Genomic DNA, 21468 nt, shown 5'->3' with positions numbered 1-21468 from the left:
TAACTGAGCAGACGAGAGGGAATGGAGCCTGAGAGGAGAAAGAAAAGAAAGAAGGAAAGAAGGAGAGGTGAGGAGAAGAGAAATGGATGGAAAGGGGAGATAGATAAAGAAAAGGAGAAAGAAGGGAAAAATGAGAAAAGGGAGAGAGGAGGCAAAATGGGGAGAGAGAGAGAGAAAGTGAAGGCAGATGGAGAGGCAGGGAAGGCCACTCACGAGCAGGATCTAGCCAGGCGACAGAGTCCACAGGTGGGCTTCCTCATCAGGTACATGGGCCAGCCATAGGCTGCCAGGGCAAACAGCATATAATAACAGACCTCTTTGTACCGCAGCATCTCTTGCTGAAAGAGATGAGAGATTAAGTGCCCTTCATATTCTCTTTGGTGGCGCTTGCCTCACCTAGCCTCCCTTATCCAGAGCTTTCCCCACCAAGAACTCCCTAACATGTGTTAGAGAAGTGCATCATTGTTTCCTCTTGGTGTCTGCACATTACATCAGGCCTCCCTATCCCCACCACCAGAGCAGCTACAGACCTTGGAGTACATCATCAGTTGCCTTGTGGAGGGCACATTGGTTATCCTGGGCCAGATCCTCCACTGGAGTAAATCAACCAAGCTACAGCAATTAACACCAGCTGAGGCTCTCACCCATAAATGTTTAATAACACTAAGAATTAGATCTAAAGATATTCCTGCAGTACAACAGCAAACTATCAGACTTTTGCAAGGGAAGCCATCCCACAGTGGTCTTAGCTCAATTACACTGAGGAGGTCCCAGTGCCAGTCCCAATCCGCACAAAACCCAGAGTGCCCTGCACTGCCCTAATTGAGGAGAGGAGATACTAGGTTACTACTTGTCAGTAACAGGATCTCTCTAACACAGGGGTTCTCAAACTTTATTGCACCGCAACCCCCTTCTGACAATAAAAATTATTACATGACCCCAGGAGCGGAACCGAAGCCTGAGCCTGCCCAAGCCCTACTGCCCCGGGTAGGGGGCCAAAACCACAGCCTCGCCACCTGGGTGGAGGGGCCTGTAACCTGAGCCCCACTATCCATGACCGAAGCCCTCAGGTTTTGGCTTCAGCCACGGGAGGTGGGGTTTGGGCTTTGACTTCAGCACCAGGCCCCAGCAAGTCTAAACCAGCCCTGTTGACCCCATTAAAACAGGGTCCCAACCCATTTTGGGGTCCCAACCCACAGTTTGAGTACTGCTGCTCCAACATATTGTTCCCATATAGCCACAGATGGTCATGGAGATGCACAGAGATGGAATTGTAAAGCCATTTTTCAAGTCTAGGGCCATGTGCCTCAAAGCACGTGTGGAACAGTGCTGACCTTGTCTATGAAAAGAGACACATAGGCAATTATCCACCTGTCTATAATGAGAGGCAGTCTGAAGACAAAGTGGAACACAGTGGAGCAGAATGGAACCACAGGTAGATTAATCACAGAATCACTTGATCAGAAAAGAAGCGGATTGGGTCATCCACCTCAACTCTTTTGCAACAATCCAGGAAGATGGTCAAAGTGTGCCCTCTCAAGGGCTGCAATGGCAACATGCCAGGAAACCAAAAGCTAAACAGAATTTGCACAAAATGGGACAGATTTCAGCTGTCTTCACCTTCATTAAAGAAATACAACCTTCAGACACTATTGGTTCCAGCATGCAATGTTCCATCTTGGTGTAGGTGGCCTTCTGCTCTGATCGTGATAGAACCCTGATCTTTGCTGACAGCACTTCTGTATGAAAGTCGTCTATTAACACCCTGCCTGTGTCACGGACTCCTCATTTGTGGCCTTGGACAAGTCAATTAATTGCTCTTTCTCCTCCGTGTGGGATAATACCACCTACTTCATAGGGACATGGTGAGGATAATGCTTTAGAAAGCTTTGAAAGACCCAGGCAAGAGCTAAGCTTTATTGTTATCATCATCTAATAGGTCTTTTTCATCTTTAATTTCCTTGATTACGTGAGACAGACAGAAATAAATGAAAGAGCAAACACCATCTAAGAGACAAAGGGAAACGAGCTATGAGAAGACAGTCAGTTTGCTGTTTGTTTTATTGCTCTGCACAGAGCAGGTGAGCTCATGGGCCGGTGACTTACCGAGTTTTTCAGATCCAGGTACTTGGTGTTCCTGGTCACTGGCATCCCAGACAGAAAGGCCAAGATGTCATTGTTTGCCTGTAAATCACACACACATATGGGTGAGTTCCCTCCATCCACAAAGAAACAATGGCTGTGCACAAGGGAAGGCAAGGTCCCATTGTTCTGTGCCAACACAACTCGCAGATGATGAGATCTTTTTTCCCTACCATCTGGTCAGTTTTCTGAGCTTATTTTTGTTCCAGTTCCCACCCAGTCTGATCTCTAGTCCCCTGATTTTGAATCTCTCTTATCACTAGCATGACAGCCTTGGAAAATTGGGGTCCTGGACCACTTTGCTCCCATGGCATTTTTCTGCAGGGGTATCAATTAGCCAAGTTCACTTTCATTAACTCCCTGGGTACAGTAACTATCCCTAATATTCCTCCTGCCATTTTGGCTGGATACAGGAATCTTCTTTACACAAAAGTATAGAAGGGGGCATAATCTTGATGTACATGGTTAAATAATTATAATGTACTACCCGGGGGTGGGAAACTAAATCTGCATATATCACCCACCTACAAAAAGAAAGGGGTTATGAGGTTTAATTCTTTAATGGAATCATAGAAATGTAGGACTGGAAGAGACCTCAACAGGTCATCTAATCCAGCCCCTTGCACTGAGGCAGGACTAAGTATTATCTAGAGTAGACCATCCCTGACAGGTGTTTGTCTAACCTGTTCTTTAAAACGATGGAGATTCCACAAGATCCCTAGGTAATTAGTTCCAGGGCTTAACTATCCTGACAGTTAGGAAGTGTTTCCTAATGTCTAACCTAAATCTTCCTTGATGCAATTTAAGCCCGTCCATTACGTCTTGTCCTATCCTCAGTGGTTAAGGAGAACAATTTTATCACCCTCCTTTTTATAACAACCTTTTACATACTTGAAGATTGTTATTATCTCCCCCTCAGTCTTCTCATCTCCATACGAAACAAATCCAACGTTTTCAATCTTTCCTTGTAGGCCATGTTTTCTAGACCTTAAATCATTTTTGTTGCTCTCCTCTGGACTTTCTTCAATTTGTCCACAACTTTCTCAAAGTGTGTAACCCAGAACTGTGTAGCCCAGTACTCCAGTCGAGCCTTATCAGTGCTGAGTAGAGTGGAAAAATTACTTCTTGTGTCTTGCTTACAACACTCCTGCTAATACGTCCCAGAACAATGTTCACTTTTTTTGCAACAGTATTACATTGTTGGCTCACATTTAATTTGTGATCCACTATAAACCCCAGATCCTTTTCTGCAGTACTTCTTCTTAGGCAGTCATTTTCCATTTTGTATTTGTGCAATTGATTATTCCTTCTGAAGTGCAGTACTTTGCATTTGTCCTTATTGAATTTCATCCTATTTATTTCAGATCACTTCTCCAGTTCGTCAAGATCATTTTGAATTCTAATCCTATCCTCCAAAGTGCTTGCAACCCCTCCCAGCTTGGTATTGTCCACAAATTTTATTAGGGCATGTCTACACTACAGCCAAAGTCAATATAACTTACATCGCTCAGGGGTGTGAAAAATCCCCCTACAAGCAACGCAAGTTTCCCACAGACATAGCTTCCGCTTCTCACCGAGGTGGAGGAATTATGCTGACAGGAAAGCACCTCTCCCGTCGACATAGTAGTGCATCTTCACCAGATGTGCTACAGCGGTGCAGCTGCATCAGCAGAGCTGCGCTGATGTAGTGCTGTAGTGTAGATTTGCCCCAGGTTTACTTGCTATGAAATTATCCAAACAATTTATGAAGATATTGAATAGAACCAGAATCAGGACGGATCGCTGTATGGAAAGCACTTTGGGAGTCTCAGATCAAGGTGTTGCAGAAGAAGTAAGTATTTTATATTTAATTCACAACCCAATGACTGGTAACAGCCCATCATACAACCGAAATGAAGTGGGCAGAGCCTGAGGCAGGTAAAAGCAAAGGTAAAACAGGGGCCAAGTGGAAATGAGTGAGATACACGCAGTCACAGAACCCGCATTGGGACCGTGCAATCCAGACGCACTCCATGCACTCACCTCATCTAGCACTGCATTGCGCTTTGCCCTCTGCCTCTGACGCAGGAGGACCAGGCCCGCGATGATGTCAGATGGGACTATGTCAAGATCTCGGAAAAACTCAGCAAAAAGGTAGGCAATTTCAGAGTATGCATCCTGTGGAATCCAGGGAGAGGGGAGGGTTAAGGAAGAGGAGTTTGGGGGAAGAAGCAAGAGGGAAAGAGTGAGTGGGAATCAGTATGGCAGCAATGGTCTCATTCCCAGAGTGCCCTTTGAAAACATTCCCAAAAGGACCTCATGGGGAAAAGTCTCTGGTCTAATAATTATTAATATATATTATTTATATTACGGTACCATCTAAAGGCCTCAGTTGAGATTAGAGCTACACTGTGCTGGTTGTATGTAGGGACTGTCTCTTAACATTAAATCAAAATAGACAAGACAGACAAAAGGGGAAAGAAAGGAAGTATTCTTAGCCCCATTTTACAGATGAGGAACTGCGGCACAAAGAGAGTATGCTGGGAACTGAACTTTGGTCCCAGTCCAGTGCCTTAACCTCAAGGTCAGCCTTCCTTTTTAATGCTGATTTAATTTGAACAATTCATGTTAGTAAGAAAATCCCCCATATTTCCTCTACTTGTTGACCCCATCATTCTCTAGCTCAGAGTCATAGGTTGATCACCTCTAGTAAACTGAAGCCAGACAGTCTCCCAAACCCTGCTGTCCCAGCCATACTGTGAAGAATGGGGGGAGATAGCGTATTATTTTTATAACAATTATCTGATTGCCATCATGTTTGTTACATGGTTTCAATGAGTTAAGTCAATCATGGGTGGTTTTGTACATCTGCAGGAAGATAAACAATGGCTATGGATAACCCCAGTCACCCCGACTTAAGGGGACAATACAGATGACAAACCCTTTAAGTCTAGCTCAGACTATGTTGAGGCTCACCACCTGCAGTGACACAGGGGAAAAATGGAACAAAGGACTCTGAAACTGTTAAAAGCTGAGCCCCTGACAGACAAAGGGGGAAGAGCACTGAAAGAAAGAGAAGACTGAGCAGGAGGAGCAACATGCAGGAGGATCCTCGAGTCGCTGAAGGACACTGCTCAAGACTCAAGTGACTCTGTGCAGGACTGAGGATCTTGCAAACAGGTGCTATTTTTGCTTAGATTGGTAACTCCCGTGTAACTGTATGAGAAAAGGGGGTATGGTTTAGAAGTTCCTTTGCAAAGTCTGTGCGTTCTATGCTTTAGTGGTCACATAGTCCCCAAAGAGTTAAACTGTTAACTCAGGTACCTAGGAGGGTGGAGCTCTGGGGAGAGCATGCCTATGCTCTTGGGGAGACATGGGGGGCCAGCACTGGCCAAGGGCAGTTGGGCCGCAGGGCCCCATATCCCAAGGAGGAGTCTAAACAGGAGAGGCCAGATTAAGAGAGAGTATCTGGATGCTGCTCAGATCCAGCAGGCTTAAAAGCAATGGGATCCAGAGGTTTGGTCCAATATAGCAACCTGGTATCTAACCACAAAGGGGAGCTCAGCTAGCGCTGCAGCACATACCTAGCCATTACTTTGGCTCTTCCCCATCACTTAATCTTTCCTGGAGGTTTGTCACAGTCTTTACCCTGAACTGTCGGCCCACAACTTTCAAAGGGACCTTCACCCAGCATCTAAATTTACAGCTGTGATTTTGTGTGCAATTGATCTGCATGTGTGAATGTGGTCATTAGACATGTAACTCCCTGACTGGAGAATGTGCTTGAAACCAGAGTCTGGTTTGGAGAACATGGTCTCCCTTCTCCTGTCCTACCCACTGCTTGGAAGCTCTTCTTTTCCAGAGGTAAATGCCTCCACCTCTGGCAAACTACGAAGGGCAGGCTTCTGGGGTGTGAGATTATTTCCCTCCATCTCTGGCACAGTCTGTGCTAGAGATCTCTATCATCAGTGACTGAACCAATGGGATTTCAAATACTAATGATGCACAATCTCTACACTAGCTATATTGATTTAAATACAGTTTTAACCTGTACCAATCCTTGCATTGCACTGCAGCATTATAATCGCACTGCCTTCTGGAAACCTATCCCACAGGGCCCTGAACCAGTGGCATGCGGGAAATGCAAAAGGCCTTAAGGACAAGAGGGGAAATTCCCATAAATCCGAGGGAACTGGTGAGATTTCCCAGACCTTTTGTCAAGATGGAGAGGCCAGCGTAAAAGTTGAGTTCTTATTCCTTGCTCAGCAAGAAAGTTTTGTGCTGGAGCTTTTCAAAAGTAGGTACAAGACCTCTGAGATGACTAGAGAGACAGTGTACATTGTTTGGGCAGGACCTGCAGTGCTCAAGACCAGCACTAATAGACTCATAGTTGCACAGGTCACTCCCCAATCCCACAATAACCATCTCTGTCCAAGTAGTTCAGGGTGATATCCACTTGGTGACACTCCACTTGTGTGTCTAGACAACAACCACAGGTTTCCACAGACTGATGGGGACAAGTTTTCCTTGAGGCCTGGGCCAGGCAGCCATGACTACAAAACTTCAGAATGAGGACAAAGACTTTTCTTCCCTCTCTGTGGGGAGCTGTCCCCAATCTTGCAACACTGGATCACAAAGATAGGAGCTCCTATCCCCATACAGACGAGACTAGTTTTTGCTAGAGCTGACAGAAGAACAGAACTTCCATCTCATAGAAAATTTTGATATTTTTACATTTGTTCTCACCCTGAATCAGGCCACTGAAACTTGTCACATAAAGAAAAGTACAAAAAAAAAAACCTGATTCAGAAATGTCAAAACAAAAAATGTTCACTTTCCTCAATCAGAATGTTTCATTGTGGGTTATTTAGATCTTAAACTATGTCTACTTGAGCCACTACAGTGCCGCATGGGTGCTGTAGTTTGGGTGCCTCCTGCCCTATGGGCTGGGCTCCCCGACTGCCGCACATCTCCAATGGTGCGCCTCAGTTTCCTCTCATCCCCTGTGATGTATCTGGGATGGGCAGGCACCAAAACTACAACTCCAGGGAGACGTCGCAGCAGCTCAGGTGGACACAATGGAAGAATGACTCAAACGAAAATGCTCAGATTCAGAGCAATCTGACCTGAAACAAAATATTTGTTTTTCCCAGCTGGATCTTCCATCCAGCAATTGACCTGTGGAAACTGGTTATGTTGGATAGTTACTGTCAGTTGGGAACCAATTTAGGGCTTGGAAGTTCCCAGGAAATGCTATGGCATTTGCAAGGCATTATACCCAGTACTGCAGGGGCATGTAATCAGGGTGGCCAATTGTGCCAGTCTATTGGGGGATTTCAAAAGTGACAAGTGCCTGATACTTTGGTGATTCTCATTAAGCCCCGTGCGGCTTGGTAACAACATCCCCAGGTTAGTTACACACTATCGAACAAAGCCTTCACTTTAATCTCTGATTTACAAATAGGACAAATAAGAGCATTCCGGTGGCCTTCTCCAGACCATCCACTATTTTACAGTGCTCTGAATCTTCTCAACCCATCTCCTCTCCAGGGTAAAGAACATAAACAGCCCCACATTTCTTTCAGTACCATTCTCTGCACCTGTCCTGTGTCTTTTTTTCTGAGATTAGGATACCAAAATTGCAAGCTGTAATTAGTGCAGATGTACTATTGATTTTGAATGCCCTCAGAGTTTTTCCATATTGTTCTCTATTCCCTTCTAATGCAGCCAAGAATCTTTTCTGATTTTTGGCCACCGCTGTACATTGACGTCTTTGCTGAACTGTCCTCAATAACTCCTAGATCTTTTCCTGAGAGGTTATAGCTAATTTAGAGCCCATCAGCGTGTACAAGTAATTTAAATTGTTCATTGCAATGTGTATTAGCTTGCCCTTATCTTTGATGACTTTCATCTGCCATCGGTAACAATTCCTTCATTCTGCCTGATCCTTCACAAGTTCCTCACAAATGCTCCATAGTTTTGACTAACCTAATTATTACTGTGTCCTCTGCAAAATTTGCCACCTTACTATTTACCTCTCCAGAAGGCCATTAATAAATACAGTGAACACCAGATCTAGTGCATGAATCTGCTCCCGCTGAAGTCAATACGAAAGCTTCTGCTGACTTCACTGGGAGCCAGGATTAAGCCATTAGGCCAGATCTGTGGGGGAACTATCTACAGCAGTGGTTTTCAACCTGTGGTCCACGGACTCCTGGGGCTCTGCAGACTATGTCTAAGCTTTCCAAAGGTGTCCACACCTCCAATCAACATTTTTTAGGGGTCCACAAATGAAAAAAGATTGAAAACCACTGATCTACATTATAAAACTTTCCACACTGAGAATTGGTCACTGTCTCCTACCTCAGTTTGTAAGCCACGACAAGACTTCACAGGAACACTTAATTTGACACTGAGTCACTGTACTTAGCAGTAGTTTTAGGCACTCCATCTGCCCGTAAGAGACCTCCTGCCAATTCTGGTGGCTTTGCACTTTCCTATTTTTAAGATGTCTCTCTTTCTCTCCCTTGCTGCTCTTTGAAAGGATCTCACAAACAACAGGGAAAACTGAAGTAAGTATTAATGATGAAGAAACAGGGAAGCATCAAAGTTCATGAAATGCAGAAAGTAAACACAATAAAAAACTTTTTTCTGCTCTAATCTTCATTTACAGCAATCTTAGGTGCTACATTTAACAACAGCAGGTAAAAAAGCTTCAGGCAGAAGTGTGATTTTAAAGCTGACAGCGTCCCTAGGAACTACTAAATTTCCACATACATAACCTTTTGTGAGGGAATTTCTTCGAAGGCTTTTTCAAAGTCTAAATGAACTATATCAAGTGTTTCCACCTTAACAACTACTCAGTTAACCCTTGCAAAGAATCCCAGCGCTCAGACATGATTTTCCCCTACTCAAGCTGTGTTGGGTTCTCCCTCTCATATTGTACTCATCTAGGTGCTACGTTATATCATGGAACTAAGGGATGGTTCACCCACACCCAGGGTAAGAGACTCTGAGCAACAACTGGACATCACCATAGTGATATTCAGATGGGACACAGCTGTATTAAATAATACTGTAAGAGAATGCCCCCTTTTATTAATCCTGGTCCCACGACTCCATAATTTCCAGGATCAGATGGGTAAAACGCTATCCACCTTTAAGAGACCATCACCCTGGCTGGGGACCTGCCTCTCTGGACCTGGTTATAGCAGTTATATATAGTCCTTCCTGTGCCGTACAGGGATTGGGCTCAGTGATCCAGGTGATCACCTTCCAAACCGATCCTCTAGCTTCTCTTATCGTTCGTATTCCTGACAATCAGCCAGTCTACTCTAGAAAACCTGTAACTCAAAGGAGGATGAGGGGACCACCATACTGCAAGACTTTGCACCCACCTATTCTGAGAGCTGTTCAGTTTATTGCTCCTAGAGGAAAATTTCCACTGTTCTCCTCTCCCACTGCACTTAGTGCCCCTAAATCCCAACCAGGTGAGAGTGCCCTCTGCTGAAACCAGTGAGACACTTCCTTTGTCAGTCCTGGGGATTCTCACAGTGCTATGCTCAGAAAAGCCCAGGACAAGGCTGGCTGGGCCTGGAATTTGCCCTCTGATGCAGAGCTGTTTGTTACTTACTGACTGGGAGTCCTTTGTCCGTGTGCAGCAAAGGAAAACTTTGAGCCGGCGAGTCCAGCTGCTGGCCTGTCCCTCCTCAAGGCGATGCCTGCATCAGGGAAACAAAGAATGCATATGGACAAAGGAAAAGCAGTTGCATAGCAGAGGTGCAGGAGTAAAGACAACAGCAACAAGAACACAGAGAGACAAGCACTAGGACCTGGTGTACAAACCATGCAGACTATGTGCTGTCAAGGATAATATACATAGAGAGCCTAATTCTCATTTCCACTAAGGCCCCTATACACTGCTCTGGCAGCAGTACAAAGGGGACTTAGTGGATTTGAGAGTCTGGCCCATGCTGTATATAGACAAACATACACAGGGCAGGGGAGATTGTTTATGAGACAGCACTCCACGTATGACTGATTGACAGCTAGTAGAGTGTGTTGGGAGGGAGGGGGAGACATTTGTGAAAGTTCTGACTTGTCTGGCCAGTGCTGAGCCTCAGTGCTCACATACATGATGTCCTTTTCTGATTTGGATGGTTGTAACGAGGACATCAATGTTCCATGGTCTGCTAGAAGCAGAATGTCCAAGGATGTCTCATTCTTTGGAGCTTGGAGGGGTACCTAAAGGTAATTGTTTGCAGGTGAGGTGCCTTCCCTAGGATTTACTGCTATTCACAAGGAGAGAACTTTTACCTCTATGGGACAAACTGACTCCTTTCAAACTGGATTTTACAATACACCATAGTGAAGCTCAAGTCAAGCCCAGGTGCCACTGGCCTTGGGGAACTACATTTTGTGACCAGTTCCTTTCCTGTTTTTGACTGAGGCACATGCAAAGCAAAGAGGATTAGATCAAGCAAACTGAAATTCATCTCACTTTAAGGCTGGGGATGGTAGTGCCTTTGATTCTCTGCTGAAAGTCTTTTACTATAGGGATCATCCCTTGGTATCCCAATCGGATACTTGCTCTGTTGGTGCCAGCACAGATGAATTAAGGTTTAATGTGCTTCAGTGTGATTAAAAACAAGTCACCTCAACCCTGTTCTCCAGGCACAGGATCCTGATTGGAAAAGCTCATGAGTACAGTGGGTTGCTTTTGGAAAAAGATTTTGGTAAGCAGGATGACTCCTATAAAAGCATGGGACCCAGTCAAGCAATTCAACATATAGTGCCAGAAAGGGGATATGTAAAGGTTTAAAAAGTAGCCCATAACTTGCAACTAAGATTCCAAAAGATGAACAAGAATATAGTTTTAAAATGGAGTTAGCACTGTACTGTAACTGAGCTAGAGAAAATCATACGCTTCCTGAAATGCTAAGGAACCCGGGTGGCAGAATTTTTACTTCCTCTGTCAGTTTCAAGGACTTCACAACTGCTCTAACAGGCGGGAGCAGGGGGGCACAAACCAGCCTTTCTGGGCTGGAATTTCATGTGTTTAGTCTTAGCCCAAAGGTGAATTTGTCAGGTAAGTCTGAACATAATTAGTTGAACTATCTTTGACTTCTGTGAGCATGAAAATAGCCATATAACACAACAGAGAGTCTAATAACAACAGCTGAGTAGCACAAAAAGGAAGCCACCAAAAATGAACTGTCCTAAATGTGACAAATAAATCCAAAGGAAATCTGTCATCTTGACAGGCTCTGTTAAGGGTTAAGACAGCGAAAACACAGCTCAAGTTTTAAATGCATTTACAAAGGTCACATTGACTCTTACATGTTACAGGCACTTGCCACTGAGGACTAAAGGCTTGATCCTGCAAGGCGGAGAGTGTCCTTAACTCCCTTTAATCCCAATGGGAACTGACAATGCCTGGCACCTTGCAGGATTAGGGCCAAGACCAGAAGATGATTTAAAAATAAACCTTTTGGGGGCTGTTGTTTTAATAAATAGATAAATAATAATAATAATAATAATAATAATAAATACATCATAGCATTTTTTCCATATAACATTATATTGCAGCAGATCTCTGGTTACATACACCAATCACCACTGAAATTCAGCCATCTCTGGGGTGGAAGGCTGTAAACATCAGGTACATAGCTGAGACGCAGCAGGGAGGGGGGAGTGTTGACCTGGGAATGTGGCAGGGAAGTTTCACTAGGAGACCTGAGAGCCTGTAACCTGAGCCAGGAGGGGGAGGGGGAGGTAACACCTCTGTCCCCGGAACGTGAACACAGGCTGCAGGAGAGAGCCTGCTAGCGGGGGTTTAGTTTCAGTTTGGTGCTGGGTGGTGGAACGCAGGGAACCCCAGGGCTGGGGTCTAAGCTCCCTGCTCCCCCAGAAGGACTTGACTGAGGGGTCCTGGTTGTACCCACAAGCTCTGCTTGAGACTGTGTTCCTATTGTTCAATAAACCTTCTGTTTTACTGGCTGGCTGAGAGTCTCAGTGAATCCCAGGAAGAGGGGTGCAGGGCCCGGACTCCCCCACACTCCGTGACAACTGGTGGTAGCGGTGGGATCTACTGCACCCCGTGGACGGTGCTTCCTGCCGTAAGTGACTGGGGAGCAGTAAAACGAAGGGGGATTGACGGGGACCAGGCGTGCTGAAGATTCAGAGAGAGACGGTTTCAGGGGGCGGTTAACCCCTGGAGGTGTGTGACCAGAGAGAAGGACTTTTGCAGTAACAGGGTCCCCCGGGGGATTGCAGCGAGTGGTCCCAGGGGCGGAGGAGTCTGCAGCTCAACCCTGGCAAAGACGTGGTGACCTCAAGAAGGACTGGCACACTAGGGGTTTTTCCTGGAAACCTTGGAAAGCTGCTCAGGCCTGCGAGTGGCCAGCAGGGAGATGTACGCTAAATGCCGTAAGAGCGACCTGGTGGAGCTGCGCAGGCAGAGGGGGCTGCGCATTGGGAGGTCCACCAAGGAACAGCTGATTGCCCAGTTGGAGGAGAGGGATCGCTTGGATGACCCGATCCCTGTCCCTGAGGGAAGCCGCCCGGTGGATGCAGCGTGGGCCCTGGGGCCTGACCGGGCTGGGAGGGGTCAGACTGCTGCCGAGGACATCCCGAGACCCTTCCTACCTATGCCTGGGTAAGGGGTTGGGAGAAGCCCATCGAATACCGAGGGCACCCTGACCCTGGCAGCCAGCAGGGGATCCTCCCAACGGAGCTCCCCATCCCTGGAGTGGATGCGCCTGGAATGGGAGAGGGAGATGAAAATGAGGCAGCTGGAGGGTCATGAAAAACAACGTCAGCATGAGCAGGAGGAGAATGAGAGGGAATGTCAGGAGAAGGAGAAACAAAGACAGCATGAACTGGAGCTGGCCAGGCTGAGGAGCAGTGGGGCCCCGCTATGGTGAGTGAGGGGGGACCCAAGACTGCAAGGAGCTTTGATAAGTGCTTCCTGGCCCAGCGTAAGGAGGGGGAGGACATAGATAGCTTCCTGACGGCCTTTGAGAATGCCTGCGAGATGCACAGGGTTGACCCTGCCAACAGGCTCCAGTTTCTCACCCCCTTACTGGACCCCAAAGCCATGGAGGTGTACAGCCGAATGAAAGGGCCGGAGGCAGGGGACTATGAACTGTTCAAACAGGCCCTGCTCCATGAGTTTGGGCTGACCCCCGAGATGTACTGGAAAAGGTTCCGGAGTCAGCGTAAAACGCCTGAGGTCACATACCTACAACTGGTCAACCGAATGCAGGGATATGCCCGCAAGTGGACAGCTGGAGCCCAAGCTAAAGAGGACCTGCTTGACCTAATCGTACTGGAGCAACTGTATGAACAGTGCCCTTCCGACCTGAGGCTATGGTTGGAGGACAAAAAGCTAGAGAACCCACAGCACGCAGGGCAGCTGGCCGACGAGTTTGTGAACAGTCGGTCAAGGGGTAGCAGGGAGGATGCATTGCCGATCCTGTGACCCCTGTCAGAGGGTGGGGAAGGCCCGGGACAAGGGGAAAGCGCCTTTGAAACTTTTGCCCATCATAGAGGAATCTTTCCAGAAGGTGGCCATGGACATAGTGGGACCTCTGAGCAAGACGACCCGGTCGGAGAAGAAATACATTCTGGTGGTGGTAGATTTTGCCACCCGCTACCCCAAGGCAGTGCCCTTAGCTTCCATTGAAGCAGACATCGTGGAGGATGCGCTCCTGACCATTTTCAGCCAAGTGGGGCTCCCCAAGGAAGTCTTGACAGACCAAGGATCCAACTTCATGTCTGCCCTGCTCTGGTGCTTATGGGAGAAATGTGAGGTCCGGCACAACTGGGCCTCAGCTTATCACCCCCAGTCCAATGGGCTGGTGGAGAGGTTCAATGGGATGCTAAAAATGATGCTGAAAACCTTTATGAACCAGCACCCGCAGGACTGGGATAAGTACTTACCTCACCTGTTGTTCGTGTACAGGGAGGCACCCCAGGAGTCTACCGGATTTTCGCCTTTCGAACTGTTATATGGAAGGAGGGTGAGGGGCCCCCTGGACCTGATGAGAGACAAATGGGAGGGGAAGGCCACTCCCAATGGAGAGTCAGTGGTGGAGTATGTCCTGATCTTCCGAGAGAGACTTGCTGAACTCATGGGCCTGGCCAGGGAGAATCTGGCCAGAACCCAAAAGAAGCAGAAGATCTGGTATGACCGCACGGCGCGAACCCGCGCCTACGCCACCGGGGATCAGGTGATGGTTCTCATCCCCGTGAGAAAGAACAAACTACGGGGCGCCTGGGAAGGCCCTTTCAAGGTTGTCAAGCAGCGAAATGAGGTAAACTATGTGGTGGAGCTGTCGAACCGGGCGCACCACCACTGGGTGTACCATGTGAATATGATGAAGCCATATTATGCCAGGGGGAATGTGGTGTTGGCCGTGTGTGGACATTGGGAGCAGCAGGGAGATGACACTTTAGTAGATCTATTCCCTGGGACCAGAGCTGGTTCCCCCCTGGAAACAATTACCCTCTCGGATCAGCTAACCCCTGCCCAGCAAGCTGAGATCAGGGGGCTGCTGCATCCGTACCGACAGCTATTTTTCAACCAGCCTGGACACACTAATCTGACTGTCCACTGGGTGCAGACAAGGTTGCACCTGCCGATAAGATGCTCCCCCTTCCGAGTCACAGGGAAAACTGCTCAGGACCTGGAAAGAGAGGTCCGGGACATGCTGGCTTTGGGGGTGATCCAGCTATCTGCCAGCCCTTGGGCCTCGCCGGTGGTGCTAGTCCCCAAAAAGGACGGGTCAGTCCGGTTCTGTGTGGACTATCGGAAGCTCAATGCCATCACTGTACCGGATGCCTACCCCATGCCCAGGCCTGATGAGCTCCTAGACAAGCTGGGAGGAGCTCGATACCTTACCACCATGGACCTTACAAAGGGCTACTGGCAAGTGCCGCTGGATGCAGATGCCCGGCTGAAATCAGACTTTATTACCCCTCTGGGGCTCTATGAGTTCCTGACCCTGCCTTTCGGCCTCAAGGGAATGCCAGCCACCTTCCAGTGCCTGGTGGATCAGCTACTGAGGGGGATGGAGAGTTTTGCCGTAGCGTACATTGATGACATCTGTGTCTTTAGCCAGACCTGGGAGGACCATGTGTCCCAGGTTAGACAAATGCTGGACCGATTGTAAAAGCAGAGAAGTGCAAGGTGAGGATGGCTGAAGTATCTTACCTGGGCCATTGGGTGGGGAGCGGCCGCCTAAAGCCGGAACCAGCTAAGGTGGAGGTGATCAGAGACTGGCCTGCTCCCCACACCAAAAAGCAGGTCCAAGCCTTTATTGGGTTGGCAGGATACTATCGAAGGTTTGTGCCCCGCTTTAGCGCCATAGCCACCCCCATCACCAAGCTATGCAAGAAGGGGAAGCCAGACAAGGTGGTCTGGACTGAGCAGTGCCAGGAGGCTTTCCGGGCGCTGAAGGAGGCTCTGGTCAGCGGCCCAGTTCTAGCAAACCCAGACTTTGACAAGCCCTTTATGGTGTTCACCGACGTCTCAGACACGGGACTGGGGGCGGTGTTAATGCAGGAGGATGAAAAGGGGGAGAGACACCCCATCGTGTACTTGAGCAAGAAGTTGCTACCCCGGGAGCAACACTACACGGCCATTGAGAAGGAGTGCCTGGCCATGGTGTGGGCCCTCAAGAAACTAGAGCCATATCTCTTCGGGTGACACTTCACCGTGTTCACCGACCACTCTCCCCTGACCTGGCTGCACCAGATGAAAGAAGCCAACGCCGAACTCCTGAGGTGGAGCCTGCTCCTGCAGGATTACGACATGGACATGGTCCACGTGAAGGGAAGTGCCAACATGATAGCGGATGCGCTGTCCTAGAGAGGGGGCACTGAACTTCCCCAGGTCAATGGTCAGAGTGACCCCGCTCAGTTCAGTCTCGAAGGGGGAAGAGATGTGACACAGCAGGGAGGGGAGAGTGTTGACCTGGGAATGTGGCAGGGGAGTTTCACTGGGAGACCTGAGAGCCTGTAACCTGAGCCAGGAGGGGGTGGGGGAGGTAACACCTCTGCCAGGGAATGTGAACAGAGGCTGCAGAAGGGAGCCTGCTAGGGGGGGTTTAGTTTCAGTTTGGTGCTGGGTGGTGGAACGCAGGGAACCCCAGGGCTGGGGTCTAAGCTCCCTGCTCCCCCAGAAGGACTTGACTGAGGGGTCCTGGTTGTACCCACAAGCTCTGCTTGAGACTGTGTTCCTGTTGTTCAATAAACCTTCTGTTTTACTGGCTGGCTGAGAGTCTCAGTGAATCCCAGGAAGAGGGGTGCAGGGCCCGGACTCCCCCACACTCCATGACAATAGCACACTGCATAACAATATGGGGAGGAGAAATTTGGTCAAGGACACTGGGACAAAGCCATACCCTGACTGACGGTGCCCTGGGGCCTTTAATATCCACAGAACAGTGACTTTTGAGATCTCAGGCAAAAGAAACCTCTCAGACTGCAGAGTGCTCAGTTTCTCTCTCTTTCAGGAGGAGGAAGACCTGAATCAAACCTGCTGGGATTTGGCATGTGGTCTTAGAGCTGGATCCTGACCTACCCGGGACCGTCTTGATTTCAACGGAGCAAGTTTGAAGCATGCAAGATAGACTAACAGGGTACTGAAGAGCCCTGGATTTCCAGAACTGATGCAAGTGACATGTTGAATGGTAAGGAGGGATCTCCCCATTGAAAAAAATCCAAACTCCTTAAAGGGTACATGAGTTTGCTGTATGGCTCTTTGATGGTTCAAGGGTCTTTCCCAAAACATGAACAGCATTTGAATGATCCCTTTTCAAGTCAAAGTTGGAGCAAATGTTTGGAGCACCACCCCTCACTGTATATTCTTGATCTGAAACACATGACTTGCAGGCTATTTTCAAATGGTCATACCTTTGCACATGCAAAAGGAAATGTCCTCAACTGGCAAAGCCACATTCCTCACCAAGGGCTATATACATGTCCACACTGCAGGTGAAAACAAAGCCAGTTTGTGCTGTCCAGCATTTTAAAAAAAATCCAAAACAGAAATCTTACTGGGTGAAAAAAAAACCTCTCCTCTATTTTGGGTTACTCACAAATGGCACAATGGGTTCTTAATTATAATGTCTAACTATCAACACAAAAGTAATTGCTTCTGGGCTGAGACAAAGCATACCAGAGGGGAATAATTAAAAAAAAGACAAACAATGAGCAAAGAAAGGAGCTTGGAATGAAGATGCTGTCTCAACCTTAACTAGAGCATCAGTGTTGCAGCAGTGTAGAAGGGCAAACAGCCAGGCAAAAGGATGACTGGTATAGGACATTATGCACTGCCGCACCAGGGCTCACTGGGGACAGCAAGACCCTGGGCTTACATTGGGATCCAATCAGACTGCTCACTGCAGACACATACACTGATGTACATGTGCTGCACAGCATACATATACCGGAGCATCTGGCCTGTGTTCTTTTGAAATGATGCTCAACAGAGAAATGCACTGATGCTTGTAGTGGAGAGCACCCTGAGGTAGGATGGGAAAGAGCCAAGAGTTGGACAGATCAATATGGGCTTCCGGACCTCCTCTTTCTGGAGAACTGTGCCCTGCTTCCTTACCGCAGGTTGTACGTCCTCAGGTTGCGCTGTCTCCTCTTTGTGGCTCGCAGTTTGACAAAGGTCCGTCCCGTCGGGTCAAAGACACACAGAACAGTGATGCAGACACTCAGAATGACGACCCAGTTGCAGACGACCATTCCTGTAGAGAGAGAAGAAGGGGAAAGTCGGGGGGTCTGTCCTGGAGCCACAGCAATGGCTCATCCACCCTAATCTCTTGTGTGCATACCAGTTCATCTTTCCATTTCTGCAAAGCGAGCAAAGAGATGGCATTAACCATCTCACTCTTGCAGAGAATTCCTTTGGGAGGGTCTCTGATCACAGCTGGGTTCTCCAGCCTCAGGATTCTTGCTTGGAGGTTACCCACACAGAGGGAGACACCTAAATATCTGTTCAATACCTAGAAGGATTCCAGGACATATGTCAGGACCCCATTAAGACTAGCTGAGATCCTGAAAAGAAATCTGGGTAACTAGTTAAGTCTCTGCAGAACAAATTGTAAAGAACAGTGTCCTTCAGATTCACCCACCAGACCCAATGCTGGGAACTTGGATTCCTGTCCCTCTGGAGACAGCTCAAACATATGAATACAATGCCTGCTCTGTGCAGTAACATAGCCAGACAGCAAGCACTATATTCACAGTGACTGTATTTCAATCCATTCCCAGGGGTACCTCCCCATGTATGGAGTAACTCCCCAATAAGGAGCACCCCCTACGTGCACAAGAGCACATGAATGCACTAACTGAGCACTACATTCAGGACACCCGAATACATACCCAAGGTGACACTCTTGGCAGTGAGGTCATTGCAGGAGGAGTAGTACTGTGTTAACCAAACGATGCCCACAATAGCGTACACAAACTCGATCACCAGGATGGCTGAAACAATAGGAACACAGAGCGCAATAGCAGCAAATTTCTAACAGTTAAGCACTGCTTCTCCCCAGAAAGGTGGGCATCCTCCTAGCCCCAGCTCTGTCAATCCCACCTGTATCTCATATCAGCAGCCTCATGCCAAGAGAGAAATCCCAGTTCCTAATGCTAAATGAACTCTAACCAGTGGCTGGTTCATGCCCCACTAGAATAGGCACTGCTCTCCAGCAGGAGAGCAGCACAAAACAGATTTTGGCCACGGTGCTTTCCGAGTTCATCCTCAAGGAATAAGTACAGAGATCCACTAGCTCCTCAACGGCCCCTACCCCTATGTTACACCCTGACTGTACATACACACAGCTGCAACACCCGGCTTGATTCAGACACACAGTCATACCCCACCTTGTCTTTTCCCGCACCCCCACTCCAATGCACAGAGACTCTCCTACATAATGTACCACTGTGTAACCATGCATCTGCCTCCCCATGATACACGGCCTGCCTGATTTGGAAGGGAGAGGTTAATTCCCTTAGGCAAATTTAGGAGGGTTTGTATATGTGATTAATCCCACCTTGTACATTCTGGCAAATCTGGTGTGTGTGGAAGGGAATTTATCTATTTTAGGTACTTATATAGCCCCCGTTATCACAGTATCTGAGCACCGCACAATCTTCAGTGTATTTATCCTCACTACACCACTGTGGCATAGGGAAATGCTATTATCCCCATTTTACAGGTGGGGAACTGAGGCACAGAAGCTAACTGACATGCCCAAGCTCACACAGGAAGTCTGTAGTACAGCAGAGAACTGAAGCCAGGTCTTCCAAGTTCCAAGTTTGCATCCTAGCCACTGGACCATCTAGCAGACTCACAGCGTGCGAGAAGGGCAGAGGAAGTTAAGCCCCCAAGCCTGGCAGCCTCGGGACACAGATAATCCCTCCTGCATCTGGCAGGTTCAGAAAGGGGCATATAGGGCGGGGTTAATTTTCCATGGGCTCTAGCAAACCTAGGAGGATGTATGTGTAACGCGGGGTCTGTTCCCAACTAGCTTTGGCAGACTTGAGAGAGAATGTGGCGTGCTCACCTCCCTTGGGCTCTACCAGATTTGGGGTAGGGATTATACCCCCTCAACTCTGCCAGCTCCAGGAGCAGGGGATGCTCTGGCAGACTCAAGGTCTGTTCTAGTCACATGCTGCCACTTCTTTAAGGCCAGAACCCTCTGTCTTCCTTGAGCACTTTGGGTACTACTTCCCTCACCAGTTGGTACATCTCAGCCACTGGAGTTGTTTCCCTCAACTGAGACACAGGCACCTGCCCAAGACATTGATCTGCTGTTTCTTCGATTAATTGCAGACCTGTCAGGCACTCACACTCCTGTCATCTCTAGGGCCATGGGCTTGCACCATCCTACTGAGCCTGGTTTAAATACACTTCCAGCAAACACTTTCTCATGCTGTTTGGCCAGCCAGTGGCATGTTTAAAAACTGTGCACTAGGCCTTGTGTTCACTGGCTCTTTCCCCCACAAATTCCTACCATTGCTACCATCACATCAGCTCCATCCATGGGAGCATTAGCATAGACAAGACTTCTGGGGGCAGAGACACAGGGGCCTTGACTACACTAGTGGCAACACCCACACAGCTAATACCAGAGGAACTGATGAAACTGTGGTAGCAACAGTGAGAAATTTTGGAAATTAAACACAGACAAGCCCAAGACTCAGTTTCAGTATAGTTCCCTAATACGGAATAAGTCCAGTGCATATATGGTATTAAAGGGCTTGGTGACTTCGCAGGGAGCTGGTGTGGGGGAAAGAGATCTCTCACTTGGTTTTTCCCTTTTTCTGCCCCTTCCACTCAACCTTGATTTAATACAGTCAGTCTCAAACTGCCAGGCTCCGCTCCTTTCCCTTGGGAGACTCCACAGTGTCTGGGAGAAATGGAGAGAGGAAGATTTGTTTGCTTTGCTCGTTAATGGTTTGCACTTAGCACTCAGCAAAGACGGAACTGCCTCCCATATGGAGAGAGCTTTCAAGAGAGGATGCTGGGCTTTTGATAAGTCCTAAGTGGAAAGAAGCCAGCAAAACAAGGACAGGCAACAGGCTGCCCTGCCCTCATGTTTAAAATGGGCACAACTCCTTGTCTACCCAAAAGATTTCTCCACCAGACTCCTTATAAAAATACTTCCCCCAGGGAAAAGATGTGGTGGCCTAAATACATTTCCATACCTTGTGGGATGAATGGAAGGATAGAGTGAGAAACCTTGTGTTGGGATATCCCAACACCTGCACAAGAGACCAGTGTCTGTTCCCCTTTCTGGTATGACTCTGAGGAGCTCAGGATGGGTGACAGGGGGAAAGGTCTTAGGAGGAAAAGAGGTCTGTATGCACATCTCAGGAGGAGGGGAGGCATCCAGTAAATATAGTTATCTATATGGAGGTGGGTTATGTACGTGCACACTGCTAGATGGGTATGCGTATTGAGAGGTGGCCTTTAAGTCGGTGGGTGAAGGCTGGGTGACAGGCACGTGTTGTACTGAGGCATATACTTGTGTTATTGGAAACCTTGTTGCGAAAGAGGGGGCAAAGGTGTAAATGCGTCACAAAGTAAGTGTACAATTGTATTGCAGGAAGAAGGATGAATGTATTTGTTGTAGGGATGGGGTGTACACGGTGTCACAGAGAGGGGAGGATGAATGAAAGGTTTGCTGGGAGGGTGTTTTGGGTGGCGGGTGAAGGTATGTATGGGAGGACAGGGGGTTGTGTACCCATTCCAGAAGAGCTCCATAGCTATTCATGTGCATGTCACAGAAGAGTGGCTATCTAGGTGTCTCTTAGGGGCTGTGTATTTGT

The 21468-nt window shown here is 48.0% G+C and overlaps 1 protein-coding gene across 4 annotated transcripts in view; it reads right to left on the bottom strand.

The window, feature by feature from the left end:
- DAGLA (diacylglycerol lipase alpha) overlaps positions 1–21468 on the bottom strand; it is a 101323-nt gene that overhangs the window by 33261 nt on the left and 46594 nt on the right. For all 4 annotated transcript variants that reach the window (XM_075129270.1, XM_048854182.2, XM_048854181.2 and 1 more), the window contains 6 exons: positions 18520–18621; positions 17744–17882; positions 9755–9842; positions 4165–4299; positions 2107–2184; positions 214–338 (listed from right to left, as the gene is read on the bottom strand). In XM_075129270.1, the coding sequence (XP_074985371.1) occupies positions 214–338; positions 2107–2184; positions 4165–4299; positions 9755–9842; positions 17744–17882; positions 18520–18621 (667 nt within the window). The remainder of the gene's footprint in view (positions 1–213; positions 339–2106; positions 2185–4164; positions 4300–9754; positions 9843–17743; positions 17883–18519; positions 18622–21468) is intronic.

The sequence above is a fragment of the Caretta caretta genome, chromosome 6, assembly GCF_965140235.1.
Source record: "Caretta caretta isolate rCarCar2 chromosome 6, rCarCar1.hap1, whole genome shotgun sequence".
Taxonomy (NCBI): Eukaryota; Metazoa; Chordata; order Testudines; family Cheloniidae; genus Caretta; species Caretta caretta.
Note: the sequence above shows the minus strand (reverse complement) of the source record. Positions and strands in the feature narration are given on the sequence as shown.